The 18,609-nt window shown below is 35.2% G+C and overlaps 1 protein-coding gene across 8 annotated transcripts in view; it reads right to left on the bottom strand.

Moving 5' to 3' along the window:
* Positions 1 to 2,519: 2,519 nt before the first annotated feature.
* The window catches only part of LOC126281262 (brain tumor protein), a 158,662-nt gene continuing 142,572 nt past the window's right edge, over positions 2,520 to 18,609 (bottom strand). For 5 of the 8 annotated variants that reach the window (XM_049980072.1, XM_049980073.1, XM_049980070.1 and 2 more), the window contains 3 exons: positions 13,955 to 14,242; positions 12,770 to 13,123; positions 2,520 to 12,181 (listed from right to left, as the gene is read on the bottom strand). In XM_049980072.1, coding sequence (XP_049836029.1) covers positions 10,859 to 12,181; positions 12,770 to 13,123; positions 13,955 to 14,242 — 1,965 coding nt within the window. In that variant the 3' untranslated portion in view covers positions 2,520 to 10,858. Of the gene's footprint in view, positions 12,182 to 12,769; positions 13,124 to 13,954; positions 14,243 to 18,325; positions 18,566 to 18,609 lie in introns of all 8 variants that reach the window. The other 3 variants (XM_049980067.1, XM_049980065.1, XM_049980066.1) reach the window with 1 other exon arrangement.

The following is an 18,609-nucleotide window of genomic DNA, read 5'->3' as shown; positions in this document are numbered from 1 at the left end:
AACAAGATTCTGTGACTTACAGAACGAGAAAGTGCTGGTAGATAGGTACAATAAAAAATGCACAAACACACAAATTTCAAGCTTTCGCAACCCACAGTTGCTTCATCAGGAAATAGTGAAGGAGAGGGAAAGACAAAAGGATGTGGGTTTTAAGGGAGAGGGTAAGGAGTCATTCCAAACCCAGGAGTGGAAAGACTTACCTTAGGGGGAAAAGGACAGGTATACGCTTGTACACAGTCTGTCTTTATGTGTGTGCGTGCGCGCGCACGAATTCTTTGGCCATGTAAAGTGGTTGTTCTTATTCATGCCTTTGTCCAAAGAGCAAAGTACTGTCCACTTTTAGTTGTGCTTTCTCGCTGTTTACTTAGATCTCATTCACAGAAGCAGTTTTCATAATAGTAAAAAATGCCGAAGCGCACAGTAATGCCAACAAAAGAGCACGGGAGTTTGAAGCTGATGGTCTGCATGCTTCTGATATTCTGTAAATGCCAAAGGAAATAAAGTAAATTCCAATGTGCAAATGAAGCAGCAAGCTTCGATCAGCTGCACCTCTGAAGTTGCCAAGAAAACTAAAAACCTACTGAATATCTGGCTCGAAGGACTGTTGAAACACAAAAGCGAACATTCCACTTCATAAACTGGAAACTGATGATTTTCAGCAGTGGAGGAATGAATTAATTGAAGCTAAGCTGTAGTTACTAATAGTAAATAATATGATAATCAAATTGAAGTTTTCAGCTTGCTACTGTATATTTAATTAAGTAATAAATTTTGTTAACACAGATATAATTTATTTTTAAATTGAATGGTTACAGTGGGGTTACTTTGGTTTGAGGAGCCGGTGACATTCCATGTGTCAAGGCAATGAGGCAAACTGTTGTACCTTCAAAATGATGAGGTGATGTAGCAACTAGCTAGCAGGGATGTTTTGGTGTTAGCAGATGAGACCACTGACAAGAGGTTGTCATATTTTTGACGTGGTTGTAAAAACTGTTGAGGTGTGTAAAGAACAAACTTTGTTGTAAGTCTGTAAGTTTTCTGACACAGCAAACTCTGCTCATTGTGTTCGTACAATACTGGATCTTTTCGCAAGACTGTAATATGCACTGTACACAGTTAAAGCTATTGTAACTGACAGTGCTATGTATATGAAAAGGTGTGTAAATTCGTCAAAAACAATCATGAGCGTTTGCGGCATGTTCAATATTGGACACACAAGCTGAATCTGGCTGCAATTTTTTTTTTTCAAGCATCTTTTGAAAGAAAATGAACTCCCCTATAACCAACAAAGAGTGCTTTCCTGAGTACCAGGAAGAGAAAACATTTATATCTGTAATTTTTTTAAGGTGGATACGAATTGTTTTCCACAGCCAGTTATGTGGCAGAAAATTTTGAAGACATAGAATCATCCTACCTCAAATGAACAATATTCAAAGCAGCTGGAAAATGACTTTGCTACTGTGGCAGATGGAATTTTTGACGAGGAAACCAGCAAGCTTGTGAATAAGGTGAAGACAGAGACTCTTTAGGCAGAAATGAGAGAAACCCTTACCATACCGGACTGCATCTCCAATCAAAGGTGGCAAAGCTCATGGCTACACATCCACGTAAGTCTCTATTCTCATTCCTAGCACTGTTTTTCGACCCCAGGATAGTAATCACAAACTACTGTTGACATGGCTAAGAGTTTCTGGTGTGTACTTTGAATGGCAGCCCTTAGCAGCATAGATATTCTGAAGGAATACAAATCTCTTCAGAATTTAATTGAACAGCAGCTTTCAGCAGGCACTGCAGACATCATTAAATGCTTGGAGGCAACAAAACTCAATAACCCTCAATTTGCTGCAGTTGGACTGAAGGCAGTTTAGGTTGTACTTTCAAACACGTACTCAGAGTGGTTATTTTCACAATATAATGAAGTGCTAACAGACAAGTGGCACAAGTGTACAGTAATCCCCATCCGTATTTGTCTAAATCAATAACTTTACCAAAAAAACCCATACTACTTGATGAGACAATCAAACAAGCTTCTCCTCACTCAAGCTTATGCCCAACATTTTAGCAGAGGGAGAACAAAACAGTGCAGCAAGAGAAGACATTGTTTATTACAAAACAAATACTTAGTGTGTCTTAAGTGTGCCTGTCTGCAACTTGACATGTCTTCTGTACATTAAGTAGCAAACTGTAGTTAGCTAAACTATTGTAAGAAAGTAAAATATTCAACAGAAGACCAACTGCTGTGGCCAGTTACCATGGAAAATGGCTTTTACTACAGCAAATGTTTCACACAACATGGTAGAATAGTGCAGCTACATATAGGTAAGAAAGGAAGCATACTTTTTCTAGAAAGTCTAATATACTGACCAATTGTGTTGTCATAAAAAAGAGTGAAACCTTTCAATTTACTGCAGACTTAAGTCATACTGTACAGTCAAATTTGTTGTCTTCAATGTACTGTATTTCTTCATGTCCCATTCAGCTAACTACAATGCCATCAAGGTATTTAAGAGAAGTCAAAATTCAAGCAAACAAAATATTTTATTGAATACCATTGTAATACATAGACAACAAAATGACACGAAAGACTTAACTGTCTAGTTACAAGAACCTTTCAACAAAAAGGAAAAGTGATAATGAATATATGACATTAACATAAGATGACATTTTGAAACAAATAATTGTTTTCAGTGTACCGGATAATGAGGAAGAACATTACAGATCACCATTTCTTTTCCTGAATGCTGTAAGATTATAATCATATCTTATTAACTTTTCACAAGAAAAAGTTTAAGCCCTTTTCAAGTAGAATTGATACTTCAGACACTGCAAAGTTCAAAGCAATGGTAATTTTTGTTCTGTAATGTGTGTACTAACAGAACACTGCTGAAATGGATTCCCACCTCCCATACACAAAAATAACAAGATGCTGCCTTTTCGAATTTCAACTTTTGTCTCCACTGACGTATCATAATGAATGATTCTACTTGATATTTCACAGCTTGTGCTCTGTCTTCTGTCAATTAACATGTGGTAAATGTGTAACAATCTTAATTATATCCATGGAACACCACAACAGTCTTTTTTTTTAATTTTATGTATTATTTCATAAAACTGACCTGAACTCTATGACTAGGCACACATTTTAACAAGAAAAAATGTTCTATGGAAAAATAGAAACTTCTGACAAAATAATGAAACAAAAAATTCAAGATCATGAAATATCTGCTCAACTACAATGAACCATATATTTTTTTAACTGCTCCTTACTGAATTACAAAACTAAACATATCCTCAATATTCTCACAACACTCTGTGGCATCTTTCAAATACGTACTCCACATAACATATAAATACAGAGCTTCTGATATAATATGGGAGCATAACATGGTCAAATATTTGTCTTTGGAATGTTGCATGTAACACATTATTAATCTGTACACTGGAAATCTTGAACAAATCATTACAGATTTTTCAAATGATCACTAAAAATTTATGTTTAAATCACAACAAAGTACAGTATTGCTTTTATTCTTCGTGGTGAATGTATACTTACTTGACAGTTACCAAAACAACTGAGTTCTGTTTAATGCACAGTTCCTGTGATATTCAGACAAAACAACAGTTGTTAGAAATACTGCTGGTTTAATTGCATTTACTGGCATATAAAACAATACGTTCAGAAACATAATCAAAGATGCATCAGTACAGTGTGAAGTATGGATGAATTTCAATTACACCCAATTGTCATGAAGCTACAGGAGTGAAAAAACTCCTCCCCCCCTCCCCTCCCCATTGTATATGATGGATATTTTTCAAATAAGTTTGTCAATAAAATAAAAGTACCCCAGAACAATTTAACAATTTAGTTATTTGGTTCATTACATTTCAGATACACATGAATAACAGTTTAAGGCTCAGGCTTGTAAAGTTATTTTTTTTTTGTCGAACAACACTTGGTACAACAGAGCAACAACATGCTGAAAAACTCCTTCGCAACATAGTAAAACCAATATATTATTGTCCACTGTTATAATACTATGAACAGTGAATTGTTAAAAAGAGTCCTCCTAAGCAAAAATAGCCAACATGGCAAAGTGGCCAGCTTTTGAACTCAATATGTTACGCAAATTCGTACCTGATAATGTCCTGTGGAGCAATTTTACAGAGACTATTGAATATCTATAATCAGAATTTGATTCTACAGAAAGTACAGACTGAGTAAACTGACATTGCTAGGAACAGGTAAACAGTAGCAGCCTGTAAAATGACAAATTACAGTGCCAGAGATCAGAAGCAAACTACTAAGTTTTAAGCCTTGAGTATATCACTGTTAAGCCAAAATTAAAGAAACAAGTGTCCTCTTGTTATATTTCAGTAAAATATTCTTAATATCGACAATTTTAAAATAAATAAAGTTAACTTTTAAATATTCAGTACCTTTTCTTAATATGTGAACCATATTAACAGAATTGACTGGTAACAAGCAGATCAAATGACACACCAATACCACAACTTCCACTAAAAAACTTAAAAGCCTGCTTTCTTTCTTTTTTAATATTATTCATTTATTTCAGTCTTCAAAGGTTGAGTTAAATAGGCCTTGTCTGCGCCTTGAGTTGCAGGTATAGGACAAAATTCAAATTTTAACAAACTAGGCAACAATTTTATTTTGCCATCCCCCCCTGCATCTATACAGTCACTGAATTGTAAACAGTGAAGGCAAGTACCAAGACTTGTTATGTCTGGCATTAATAAGGTAATTACAAAAATCAAATATGCATATGAAAGTGAAGCCTCACACTACGAAGCATCTAATATAGAAAAATGAAGCCAGTCAAACTACAGGTACAAATCCTACTTTTTTTGTTTAATCCTTGCTTACAAATATATTAGGATATGTCACTGACAGATCTCTCTATACCAAACACCTACAATATTACAAATATCAACATTACAAATCCATCGTTTAGAGATTTCCAGTACAAAATATTTGATTGAACAACTTTTTGTCTAAAGTCTTGCAACAATCCAAAAGGATTATTGGTAGAAAAGGGCTCTTAAATTCTGACTGTATCATACAACATTAAGATCAACAAGTAATTTGACAGTTGTGTCCTATTTAGATTTTCTTTTTAAATTTGAGCATAGGTTCAAACTTAATTGGGAAAAGGTGTGTCGCCTGCTCACAAATATTCAAGTAATGTAACATCAAAAACAAATTAAAAAAAAAAAAAAAACAATGAAAGATAAAAATGAAAGCAAATATCAAATTATAAAATCTACATTATTGTTACATAAACCAAAATATTAAAAAGAAACAGATAAAATGAACAACAAATACTTGGTGATAAATACAACACAAACTTAAGTAAAACAAGTTCGCAGAAACTTGATGAAATAACAAACATGCTTAAGCAATGAAGTGATAGTTTCTTATGAACTACAACAGAATGCTAACAAACTTAATGTCATCAATAAAAACAGTATAATAACATGGTTCAAAGAAATGTATACATTGAAAACAATACCTGTGATACTTTTACTTTTCAAACATATATTTTTAACTCATTAAGTGAACTGTGGCAGAACTGCAGTCTGCACACAAAAAAGGACTAGCAAAGTAACCAATGCACAAATCTTAAGTTTGATAACATCTGTACCATCAACTCTTGGCACATCATACTTAAAAAGAAAGGAAAGTCTTCATTTTGTACCAAAAACCCTTAGATATGAGTAACAAAATGGACCACCATTATTGGACCAACGACCTTACAGATCTTTTGGATTTGAATCAGTCAATCAATCATTCAAGAGTGACATTATGAATGAAAGATAAGTATATATACATGCACACGCACACACACACAATAGTACTTTACCTACAGATCTACCAAGCAACACATTACATTAAAAATGTTGTTTCTAATGGACTTAATATGCAAGATTGCGATTATTCTTACATTTCTGTGATGAATACATTTCTGATAAAAATTAATAAATATAAAATTTCAGCAATAACTCAAATTAATTTTAATATATTAAATTAAATTTGTAAACTGACTCATTGAGTCTATGAAATAGAACTGCAATGCAGGTCAAATAACCTTACAAATATGTTATGTTCCAACAACGTTTATCATTTTAATTGTTAGTTTTAATAAAGTGATTTATAGCAGCAACATTTCCAATAAAATGAGTATCTGACTAAACGAAGAAATGTAAGAACACCTGCCTTAGAAGGTAATCCAATTCAAGTGCTATTATTCTATTATTTCTATTAAATAAATTATAACATTTACAATACACACAATTACAACCTGTTGGTCCTATAACTTAGTACACACTGTATTCTTTCCTTATAAACTAACAAAAAGTGGCAGTAATAGGCCTACAACATCAAGCTTCTCATTTCTGGAGCCCCCTCTCAGTTACCCAAACATGACTTCAATTTCATGAAACATCCACAGAACTGTAAGTACTAAAGTGTTAAGTACACTCTGGTCATCTGTCAAAGTATCATGAAAGTTCACAGTTAAAACAGCTCTCATTTGAGCCAATTATCTACAGCATGATAAAAAAGAAGCAATACTACATGTTACATGTGTTTTGACGATATTATACACCGCACACTTTTCGGTTTTGTCAACAATATTCAACTGGTAATAAGACTAAACTACAAAAATGTAAATACCACAACATTTTTTACTATAAAGAGGTTTACCCACTTATTTAGGATTCCATAAATATAGATGACGAACAATACAACATGGCAATATTATTTTGCAAGTTTTATTATACCATAAAAATACACTTACATTGGCATATATCTTGGAAACAGTCTGTGAGCTTCAATAATCTATGTGCTCACAGAAAATACGTTCAAGGGGCAACCAATAACTGGTCACATTTAAAAAATAGTGAAGCAAATTATTATTGAAAAGATTATATAAAAGCAGCTCTGAAAAATTGGACCATTTGTCAAGAATTGGTCTGTGCGACTTTAACTGGATGGACAAATAAGATAACTGCTGCAGATAGATCAGTCAGATTAAAATCGAGCTAGAACAAGAAGGGCTAAAAACATCATAAGAGTCCCTATGGACTTTCAAAAATGACACCTGCAAATGCTTTTCTTTTATAAAAAATACTTTTGTGCGATAAGAAGCGAAGTTTGAATAGTAATCAATTACACATTATCAAATAAATGTTTGCTATAAAATTAAAGCTCTGACAAAATGAAAACGTGCTCACATTTTTATCTTAAAATTTCGAACTACATTAGGCTAAGAATGTTTATTGGTGTTATATGATATTTCTTAACAATAGTCTGGAACTGCCACTTCCTAAAACTGATTATAAACCTGGTGTCACTGGGTGCTCTGACAGGAGTAATTTGAATTCTTTTATAGTCTTCAGAAGTGAGCACTTTCTGAATTGTCCAGGTATGGGAAACCTAATATGCTGTTGAAACCTAATTCTACTAAACTCTTTTTTTTTTGTTTCTGTAAGATAATATAGACTATTAAGAACAATAAACAAAAACAAACACAATGTGCACTCAGATACAATGTCTGTTGCCGTCTTCTTGCATTATTCCATGCACCTTGAAAAACATGGGTTGGGTCTGCTCTGCCCAAGGATCATCAGTGACTATATCAATTACTATATTATCTTAATATTTGCCACCACTTTATTTTCGAATATTTAAAAAAAATTAATCAGTGCGTGCTCACTTCTGTAACATCTTGTTTGTAATGAATACTGTACAAACTAGTTTTCATAACTACTCCTGCCCCTTATTCACTATTTCTTCGAACAGCTGCAGAATTGTTTAAATGTCAGACTCAAAATATTCGTTCTAGTACTACAACACTGAGTTTAACAGTAATTCAATGACAAAAATTATATTCATTAGTTTTTTTTCACAAATTTAACAACTAATATCAAGTCCTCCTTGTGTGTTTCACAGGGGTAACTTAAGGAACAGTTTCAGATACTTCACAGTTCTCCACTAACCTTATATGAGGAAACTGCAATGATTAGTCCTCAATGGAAGGCAAAAAACTTTACAGAAGCAATCCACAATATTGTAACAAACTAGATGAGATACTTTATGTTTAGAGCATTGTATCGCAGTTACAAAAAGCAGGAAAATGCTACATTTTTTTAAATACTATCTCAAACACCCAGTGGATAAATGTTCCCAAGAGTAATTGACTTGTTTAACAAGTATTTGATAAAACTGCTTGCAGCAATGAAGGACATGCATGATACCCCCCTTTAAATTGAATTGCATATTTCACTTCAATTGCACCACAATTGAGGTTACCAACACAGTTTTTCTGTGGAGCACACAACCCATCACAGATTTGTCAGACCTACAGAAATTAACAATAGCCACAACATACAGTTTTAAAGTATCAACACATGCTATCAAAATAGATAATTATTAGACAATATTTGAAAGCATTCAACCAGTGGACTGCTTTCAGCTTAGCTTATCCAACCTAAAGAACAGTCAATTTTTTTTTCAATAACTGAGTAGAAACTTCACTATAAAAAGAGGCATACAAGACTTTTTTTTAAAAAAACTCAACCTGTCAGTCTTACCCATTACTTTACACTTCTCGTACATAACATTCCAATTCACTATTTTACAAAATTTTGTACTTAATTACAATGGAACCTGACATGCTGATGTCCTGCAGATTTAAAGTATAGAAGTTGAGTATTACCCTAAATCCAAGTTTCTATTCTAAACAAAAACCTACAGCAGATCAGTGTCACGCACACACCTACCAGAAGGAAATATTAAATTTATTGTGTAAAAGAATGTTTTTCTGGAAGATTACATAGAAAAAATAAAATTTTTTGTTTCTTACTTCTTTATATGAAAGGCTGCAAAATTTTTAACAAAAATCTCTCATATATAAGGCTGCAAGTATAAGAGCATTTGCAGATGAAGCACCATCTACAGACTGCTGAACTCCTAAGTCCTATTGCAAAATACTTAAAATTTTCTGTATATATAAAAAACAAGTTTTAAAAGTTGTCAACTTTCCTTTGTTCAGAAGATTTCAGAAACGAGAGAACTTAGTTGTAAGTACTAACAAAGAAACAGACAATGGCTTTTATTAATCATTGTTAAAAAATCCCTTCAACACAATTCAGAAAAATATCTACTGGATGACTGTTGCAATTCACTAAACGTAAGTCACTAACATATATATATGAATAGCAAGGGGTCAGTACCAAAACAACAGAATTTCTCAGAACTCAATAGGCATTATATTTCATCTGAAAGAAGAAACTAACTAACAAATGAGAACTTCAAAAAACAATATATTTTTTTAAAACTCAGGAACCTTCTGTTTATCGCAAGTAAAAACTACAGCTCTATTTCAAGGAGACGTCAAAATGTAAGCACTAAAATATTGTTGAGGGTGCAATGGAAAGGATTTATAATCTATCTCCAGATCATACAATTACCTCAAAGTGAAATCATAAAGTATAAAAAGATATATACACGCACACAATAATCAACTTCAGTATATCTTATTAGTGGCAGTACCTTGTATCAAAACAGTTCTGGAGGTCACTGATGACATCCCACTCAATGCATTTTCTTACAGAAAAAAGTAACAACAACAAACGGAAAATACAAAACAATAATATAAATTGGTCATGTTCTTGTGCTTCGCCACCGACAAAGACTGTAGCTATGTCACAGTGGTGTAGGCAATGTTACGCAGAGTGACTAGGACATAACTGATCTTGAAATGTTGCACTTCAAAGAACATAACAAATAATAAAATGAGAACAGTATAACAAAGGAAAGCCAACACTGCCATTCAAACAGCAAACACTTCAAAATTTTCTTTTAAATAAAAATTTAACAGGAAGCTGTTATGTTAACAGTGTTGCCTTTTTGTAGAAATCTTTGGACTCCCTTCATCAAATATATAACAGCATTCTGTTTGTGAATTTATAAATGTCATTTCTAAGCTATTCTACTCCTATGTCACAAAACGGCACAAAAACACTTATAGTAAAATAGAGCTTATTATGAAACAGGTGCAAGATTTCCAGAACTATACAACATGGCCCAGGCACCATTGCTTTTTCTTTTAAATGGTACACTGCTTAGAAGATTGTTACAATATATAAAAAACAAAATGTTTCACCCATTTCTGTTAGCTGGGAGAAACACAGAAATGGTATACATAAAAGCACATAAATTATTCAGTGGTCAATTGGTAGAACTGGGACTTTAGAATGTATTTCATGCAGCTGTGAGAGTTAACACTGTAGCATAGTACAAAACTAACACTACTGTTCATAATTATGAAGAGAGGAGACTATGTATATATGATTCAAAGAATACACATCTGCATGAACACAAGCTCATCTGCACTCCTGTCTCATTTAAAAATGCATAAACAGTTAACAGCATTAGGAATGGTTACCCCACTTTCAAACTTTTCTGTAGCCAGTACTTCATTCCTTCAGTCAGTCATTCTGAATCTGTTGCATTCCATTATGGAATGCAATCTAAACATCAGAATGGAGCAATTCACAGCAATGTGTGTATAAAAAAAGGATATGTTTCTGCCAGGATTTATGAGAAAGTTCTCTACAGAGAAACTTATCCGATGGCACAAAGGAATGGTCAATACAACAGTTTCTCATTTTGAGATGTTAAGTACTGGAAACTAATGTTTGTGTAAGAAAGGACAAGGACAAGATAACAAAGAAATGCACAATGCTAAAAGCTGGATTTATACACAATTCCACATTAAAAGGAGTTGTTCTTGCACAGATTGTCCCTCAGACTTTTACTGAATTTGTGATACTGCATTCATAAGCCGATAGGAGGGACTTGGACATAACGGTAAATATACAGTCTGTAATCCTTACTTGCAAGGACAACAGAGCCATCATCCATGAGGGCAACATCAAAGCACTGCGCATGTTTGACTTTTGACTCTAATGCAGATACAAGCTGTCCATCTTGTGTAAAGATTGTTAAATTGAAATTGTTATGATTGTCTGCAATGAGTATTTCACCAGCAGAATTTATACCAACTCCAATGGGATAGTTTGTGATTCCTTCACCACCAATTTGCCTGAGGTATGCACCTTCATAATTGAACACTTTAACACAATGAGCACGATTGTCGCTTATAAAAATCTCCTGGCGATCATTAACAACAACACCATTTGGAAATTCCAAGTGCTTAGAACAACCAAATTTCTGCAATACATTGCCCGACTGGTCAAAGATGATAACACGCATAACTTTGCATTCCACAACTACAATACGCCCTTTCCCATCAACAGTAACACCACGTGGGTGCTGCAAAATGTTGGCACCAAATTTGCGCACAAACTGGCCATACTGGTTGTAGATTTGGATCTGATGAGTTGGTGAACGCTCCGTGACGATAATATCACCTGATGTGCGAACGACAGCTACACGATTTGGATACAACAGCTGCCCGTCTCTTTTTCCACATTCACCAAATTGGAACTTGAATCGGCCTTCTCTGTCAAATATCTGTATGCGGTGGTTGTTGGTATCCGCTACAATTATGTCATTCTGTGCATTTACTGCAACTCCACTCGGTTCTGTAAACTGGCCTTCCATTACACCAAATTCACCAAACTTACAATGATATATCATCTTCTGTCGCTTTATTTGCGACTTTGGTGGAAATGCTGCAGCTGAAACCAATTTGGATGTGAGCTCAAGTACACTGTCGTGTGATGTTAAGCCATATGCATCTCCACTTCCACAACCATTCTGAAATGGACTCCCTCCTTCTGAACCACCATTTGACCATTTCTCGTATGGATTGCTTCCATTTAATCCATTAATGTCACCACTTACAGTTGCCCCAAAAGGCCCAAGACTGTTGGCACTGCTGAAACGTTTTGAAATTATGTTTGACTCAAATGGTGACGGTGATGGTGCCAGCCCATTCGAATACGGCCTCTCTAATACTCCATTGGTAGGTTGTTGAGGAGCATGATGAAGCCCATTTATGCCACCATTTGTGAGACTTCCAACTGTAGTTCCATTCACGGGGCGAGCTATAGGTGGTTGTTTAGTAGGGCCTACTGCAGGTAACTCAGACCCTGCACTGGATCGCACATATCCAAATGTGTTACGAACACCAACCTATAACAATGAACAAATTGTTTTTACATGGAATACATAAGGAAAACAACAACTGAAATTCTTAAGCTAAACTAAGTGAAAATATTTTACCTAAATTAAGTATTACATTAATGAAAAAAGTCTACGCTAGGTAACTCCTGAGTTCCAATTTTGTGTGTGTGATCTATTGACCTAACATTTGATAAATATCCAACTTCAGTGTTACTCCAATACTTTAGTTTTGTTAGTTACAAATTCTGTACAATATTTCCAAGGTTTTTTATTGGAATGATGTGGAATGACTCCATTTGCAAGAAGCATGTACACAATCTGCTTGTTGGGTGTTGTTACATGACAGCCATTTACATGATACTAAATAACACACTGGCTTACATTTACTAACGTTAGTCTTTGGCACTACTCATGAAACATCACACCATGAAACATCTACAATTTCTGTAAGTATGCCATTCACTTGACTTTCAAAGCATGTGTTGAGAAGGAAGACAAGAGGAACTCATGATGAATGGCTGACTTATTGAGTGAGTATGTGGTAACTGCTAGTAAGAGCTTTGTCTTTAAGGAGTGAAAAATAATCTGAGAACTCACCTGTATTGCTTGGTAATTTGAGACAAACTCCAAGTCACAGTTGGTCATGACTGGTGTAGTAGTAGCATCCTGTCCATAACTTGAGAATGTGGCAAACCGAGAATCAAGAACCTTTCTAAGCATCAATGTTTCTGGCAAAGATGCATGTTTAGCTAACCTCTCAGCAAATTCGCAAGTGTTGATAATTCTGTCAGCAGCTTCTTGGGCACGCTGTCCTAGTGCTCCAAGAGACATGTGCCTAGCTGAGAAAATACTCTCCAATTCCTTCAGAAGTTCCTGCTTCCGTTCTTCTATCATTGAGCGATAAAATTGGAATGTTTCATGTATCTCATTTTGAGCCTTATGGTACTGCACCTGTAAGATTAAAACTGGCATTTAAAATAAAACAAAAAACCAAATCCAATAGGAATAATTTTTCTTATATCAGAATCTGAAGTAATTAGTAATCAGCATAAAACCATTTCCCACAGCTAGTGTGTGCCATTAGCTAAAGTACTTTTCTACAACACACACAAAATTTTCTTATCATAACCACTGGTGTGTACAGGAGTCTGGATTGTGCCTGTTGCCTTACTTAATCTCTTACAAGCTGTTTGGAGGTCTGGTACTACATATGGCAAACTTGACGGGACAATACTTTCATACTAATTTACCGTAATCATCATATGATTATTAATAAAGTATTAAGAGATTTTTTAAAAGGAAGCACACCTAAAGAAAATGCAACTTTCAATATATATGCTGCTTTACTTTAAGGGAGGGGGAGGAAGGATCAAGTCTCTGCTACTACTATCGCGAGACAAGCATAGAAGAATAGTAACAATCCGGGCAAATTTAAGTAGTATGAACATCAACTTTGTTATATCCCCCACTCACCAACGATTTTTGGTTTAACAGATCAAATCAGAGAAGACGCTGGAAACTCCTATGGCAGTTTACACTATCCACATCCACATCCAAGAACATCTCTCTCAACAGTTATTGACTTTAAGAATTCTTCGAAGCTTTATAATCAGCCACAGCTTGACAAACTGACATTTACATAGACACAAAAACAAGTTTACATTCAGCACTGCAGACTAAACTAAGCAGAATTTATAATAAAAATTGCAGTCTTTATGTTATATCATGCATATGGTATCTGAAACCATAAAGAACTAGACAGAGATGATTTTCAGCAATTACCTGTAGTCGACTGGCAGCTAGCTCTATGTTTTTGACAGTAGCTCTTATGTCTGCAGCTTTGCTACGCCCTTCTAGAACAGTACGTGCCACCATTTCTTGTTGTCTAGGACCCGCTTCCGAAACACGCTCTATTTCATGTGAACCTCCACTGTGATCCACACGTACACACTCTGCACACGCCACAACAAGACACGTGCGACAGAAAAGTGACACAGCTTCTGACTTGTGACGAGCACACCAGGCAGCTGAACTGTTTGTTCCCTTTTCACCAAGAAGTGTTGTTGGTTGCTGATTTGAAGAGAGAAAGAAAAAAAAATACTGTTAAAAGAAAGTCCATTTACTACTTTACCAATGTGTGTCAATACTCTATACAGCACTTGCCAAGGCAGCGACTAATCTGTGAGCCAATGTACTGGGATCAAATTTTTTGAAGGCATCACTCTACTTCAGATACAAACAACAAAATAATGAATGTACTGAAAGCATTCCCACTAAAGTAAGAAAACCCATTATATGCCAGAATAAAAGCCATCATCTGATAAGCGGTCTTTTTGAAGCTGCAAAGAGTAACATGTTCATTTGTTCTGTATGGAGGAAGGTGAATGTTCTTGGCTTGGCACAGATAGTGGTGATGTCAACAGACAATTTTTATGTTCGTACTATACAGGTTGTTCAGAAATTAGGGGGCATGTGGCAGGAAAGTGATTTTGAAGTACGAAGTGAGCAATAACAGTAGTCAAATGTCAACTTTAATATTTATTTGCCATATTGGTACTTCTACAACCAGAAAGAAATACAATCAGAAATATCAGCAAAAATTTGTTGGAGGTGCCCAGCGAAAGATTAACTTCCAGCTAAAAAAATAATTTTTTCAACACTTACAGCCACATCTCTTTCTCCACCTAAACATGGCATCCTCAACTTTAAGACTAACATATTACCTGTAATTCACCAATTTCAACAATCTACAGCATATTAATATCTGGCCACACACAAGGTAACTCTTAAAAGTGTTAACTCTTCAGTTTTCGGGGAAAAAGGCCTGGGTCATGAGTCATGACCCAGGATTCATTTTGAAACAGGTGGGATGTTTGTCACTATAGGTACAACAATGAAATTTTGTTTACACACAACTGGCCTGCAGTCAAATGACTTTCAAGATAAATAAGATTCACAGTTGAGTGGCCACCTAGTAGTGTAACACCGGTCTTCAAATCACAGGCAACTTTTGTACATACAAATCACACTTCTTGCATTTCTAATAAGGCTTTGGCAAAAGCAAAACAGTCACAGATTTACATACTGCATTATGCCGAAACAATTTTTTTCAGAGAATAGGAAAGCTATCAGCACATAGACATACAAGCTTCAATGAGGTGTCTTTGTTCTTATGTGGGGACTTCTGTTTCTGTCTACTGCATGTGCTGTGTTTTGACCAAAAGCAAACCGTTCTGGATTTGTTAAGCTTTGAATATTTGGCAAAAAAGTAAACAAATTTTGTAAGCCAATTTGCTACCATGAAGGAGACCCAGGTCTACAGCTTCACATCTGAAACCGAACAGCCGAAGTGTGTGCAAGAACCTGTAGGTCTGCAGGAAAAAAAAAAGAGATCTATTTCATCTGCTTTGCCATAGAGCCACGAGCTCTGATGAGCAAGAAACCTACAAGGCAAGAGCCCATTTCACCAGCCTGTGTGGTTTCAGTGACCGACAAACCACCTTGTGCTTGAAGTCATCAGATGAACAGTACACCCTGTACATTAAATTATGCAACAAAATTTGCTGTAAACATAAAATGTACCTTATTACATTCTGATGCTCTAGCTTGTGATGGTCCTGTTGGAGAATATGCACCACCTACACTACAAAGAAATGTATCGCCATGTACTATGTCACTTGTTATTACTATAGAAGTAAAATCTTATTACTTTACCAGTTAAATAAAAAATGTTTATTTTACTGGAACACTTATTTATGATGACAAACGAATAAACACATCTGCTTCTCCTCTTCTCTATTGCTTAGTACTCTTGATACCTTTCTGACTTCAGCTATTAACCCACTGAAGATTTTAGCTTCAGCCTCACTCAACATAATTCCATTACCTCAACACAAGATAGTAATCTTACAACCGTAACCTTATAATATCAATCACAAAATTCACAAATAACATTACTACTGTCAATGAAAATTAAAGAATTACTGGACTATTGAAATAGAATGAATAGTCTACTGAATTCACACTATCGATTGAGATTGAACTTCATAAAGTAACGAGAAAAAGCAGAAACACGATTAGATACAAACTTATCAAAATTGTTAACCACACAGTAGACGAGGTTAAGGAATACCATTACCTCAGTAGCAAAATAATTCAAGATGTCTGAAGCAAGGGGGATATAAGGATTGAACTCAAACAGGCACAAAGAGCATTCTTCATTTATAGCCACTTACTAGTATCAAATGTAGGTCTTAATTTGATCAGGAATATTCTGAGAATATATACATGGAGCAAAGCATTGTACTGAAGCAAATCAAATACTATGGTAAAATAAAAAAATTAAAAAATTAAAAAAGACTGAAGTACTGAAGATAATGTGTTACAGAAAAGATACCGAAAACTCAAGTGTACTGTTCAGATAAGCAATCACATGGTTGTCTGTGTAATTGGGAAGAAAACGAATATATGAGGAACAATGACAGGAAGAACAAGAAGACATTTGTTATTAGACATAATGGAATAACATCCATTGTACTACAGGGAGCCATAGAGGGCAAAACTGTAGGGGGAAGACAGATTGGAAACAAAGGGCATAATTGCTGCACCTTTGTGAAGAGGTGTGCACATTAGAGTAATTGATGGGGTGCATAAAGAGAGCCAGAAGACTTGAGGCTTATCTGTGCTTACAGAAGAAGTCGGGTTTCCAGGAATTTCAGTACTGCAGATAATCTTTTCCACATGCATAAACTGCTGCACAGGAGACAACATTACCGCCACAGAACCGTATGAGGTAACTGAAGGTCTACAAACAAGTCAGACCACCATTGATTTGAATGTAGATTGCCTGAACTAATTTCAAACAGGACTATGGAGAGAAAAATACATCACAAAGGCTTCAGTACTGGATGACTGACTTTCTACCAACATCACATACATTTCCTTCCCATGGCTTTTGGCTCAACAAGGCATGAAATGTATGGCAGAGGATACTTTGTGCTACAGTCACAAAAGGAGGATTAAAGCGGAAAAAAAACAGTAATTTGTCTAAATGTGTAGAACATTTAGTCTGCTCAGACAATGAAGATATGCACATGATTGTTTCAGTTATCTATCACTGAATAATGGTGACAACGTGATTGCTATAGAGAAAGTGGCAGTTTTATCACTATCATTTGTCACAAATATTTCTATGATCAATGTCAAGATATTTAATTACTGGAAATAGTTTAGTTACAATAATCATCATGATTACTGCAGTAGAGCCAATAAACAGGCCACAAAGTACAGAACTTTAACTTTGCATACACCACTGGTTAACTAACTTTCACTAGAACCACCACAATTCTACTGTACATTTACATCACAAATATGAATGTAAATGTACCTATTTCCACTCCCAAATTGCTAGATTATTTTGTTGATAAATTTTACAAAAAGCAAACAATGTTTCATGTATCCATTAAAACAAAAATATCATCAGGAAAATCATTGCAAAGAAGTGACGAAACAAACATCTGCAATTCAGTAACAATGTTACATGCATGAACTGTGCTGCACAGGGTATGGATGCTTCAGCATCATTATTGGTTTTTGTGCTTAAGAATAAAAGAACTATTAGAGAGAAAAGTGTAACATTTCGTTGAACAACAGGCAAGTTTTTGTTTCAAACAGGAGGAGTGAAAAATTCTAATACAAGATTTATAAAGAAAATATTTATTTTTGAGCACTTTCACATCACATGTCGACATGCATGGATAGCAATTACTAAAAACCACTGCCTACATAACAGAATTTGTTTTTATCTGTTTAATAAATGCAACTACTAGAGAAAGACAGGTGTTACTAAACAGGCTATTTACTTTTACCTGATAAGGAATCAAATTATATTACACTGTGGTAGAAACAGTAGGAAGCAATTTGAAACTAATGAAGACTCCTACAGCAACAATACCACACCACTTCAAGTTGTTCTTAATTTTACAGAAAACAATAGTACCATTCACTGGCAACAACAGCAACCCCACTATAAGTTCCCCACAAAGGCTCACAAGAAACACTTCAAAACTAACTCACCTGTAAATTTTACTGAGACTACAGCCCTCTCCTAAACACACACATGCACCACTGTCTTCCTTAAGAATCACTTAATACCTGTAACTGAATGCCTGGTGACAATACAGGGGAACCAGCTTTGTTGTTAGGGTTGGCACCAATTGTCACTTGCATTAGCTCTTCTTTCTCAAGTGAATGGACTGTGTGGCCCTCAAAGCAGTGCATGAACTGGTGGGCCATCATGCAGGCAGTGCACAGGAAATGGTTACAGTCAAAGCAACGTGCTACTGCGCCTGTATCTCTTGATCTACAGCCAGTGCAGGGCTGTGAAAGATGTGGCTGCAGACAAAATTAAAATGTATTTTTGTACATGCTCTAGAGGT

This window comes from Schistocerca gregaria, chromosome 7 (genome assembly GCF_023897955.1).
Source record: "Schistocerca gregaria isolate iqSchGreg1 chromosome 7, iqSchGreg1.2, whole genome shotgun sequence".
In the NCBI taxonomy this organism is placed as follows: domain Eukaryota; kingdom Metazoa; phylum Arthropoda; class Insecta; order Orthoptera; family Acrididae; genus Schistocerca; species Schistocerca gregaria.
This window is presented reverse-complemented; position numbering and strand designations above follow the sequence as displayed.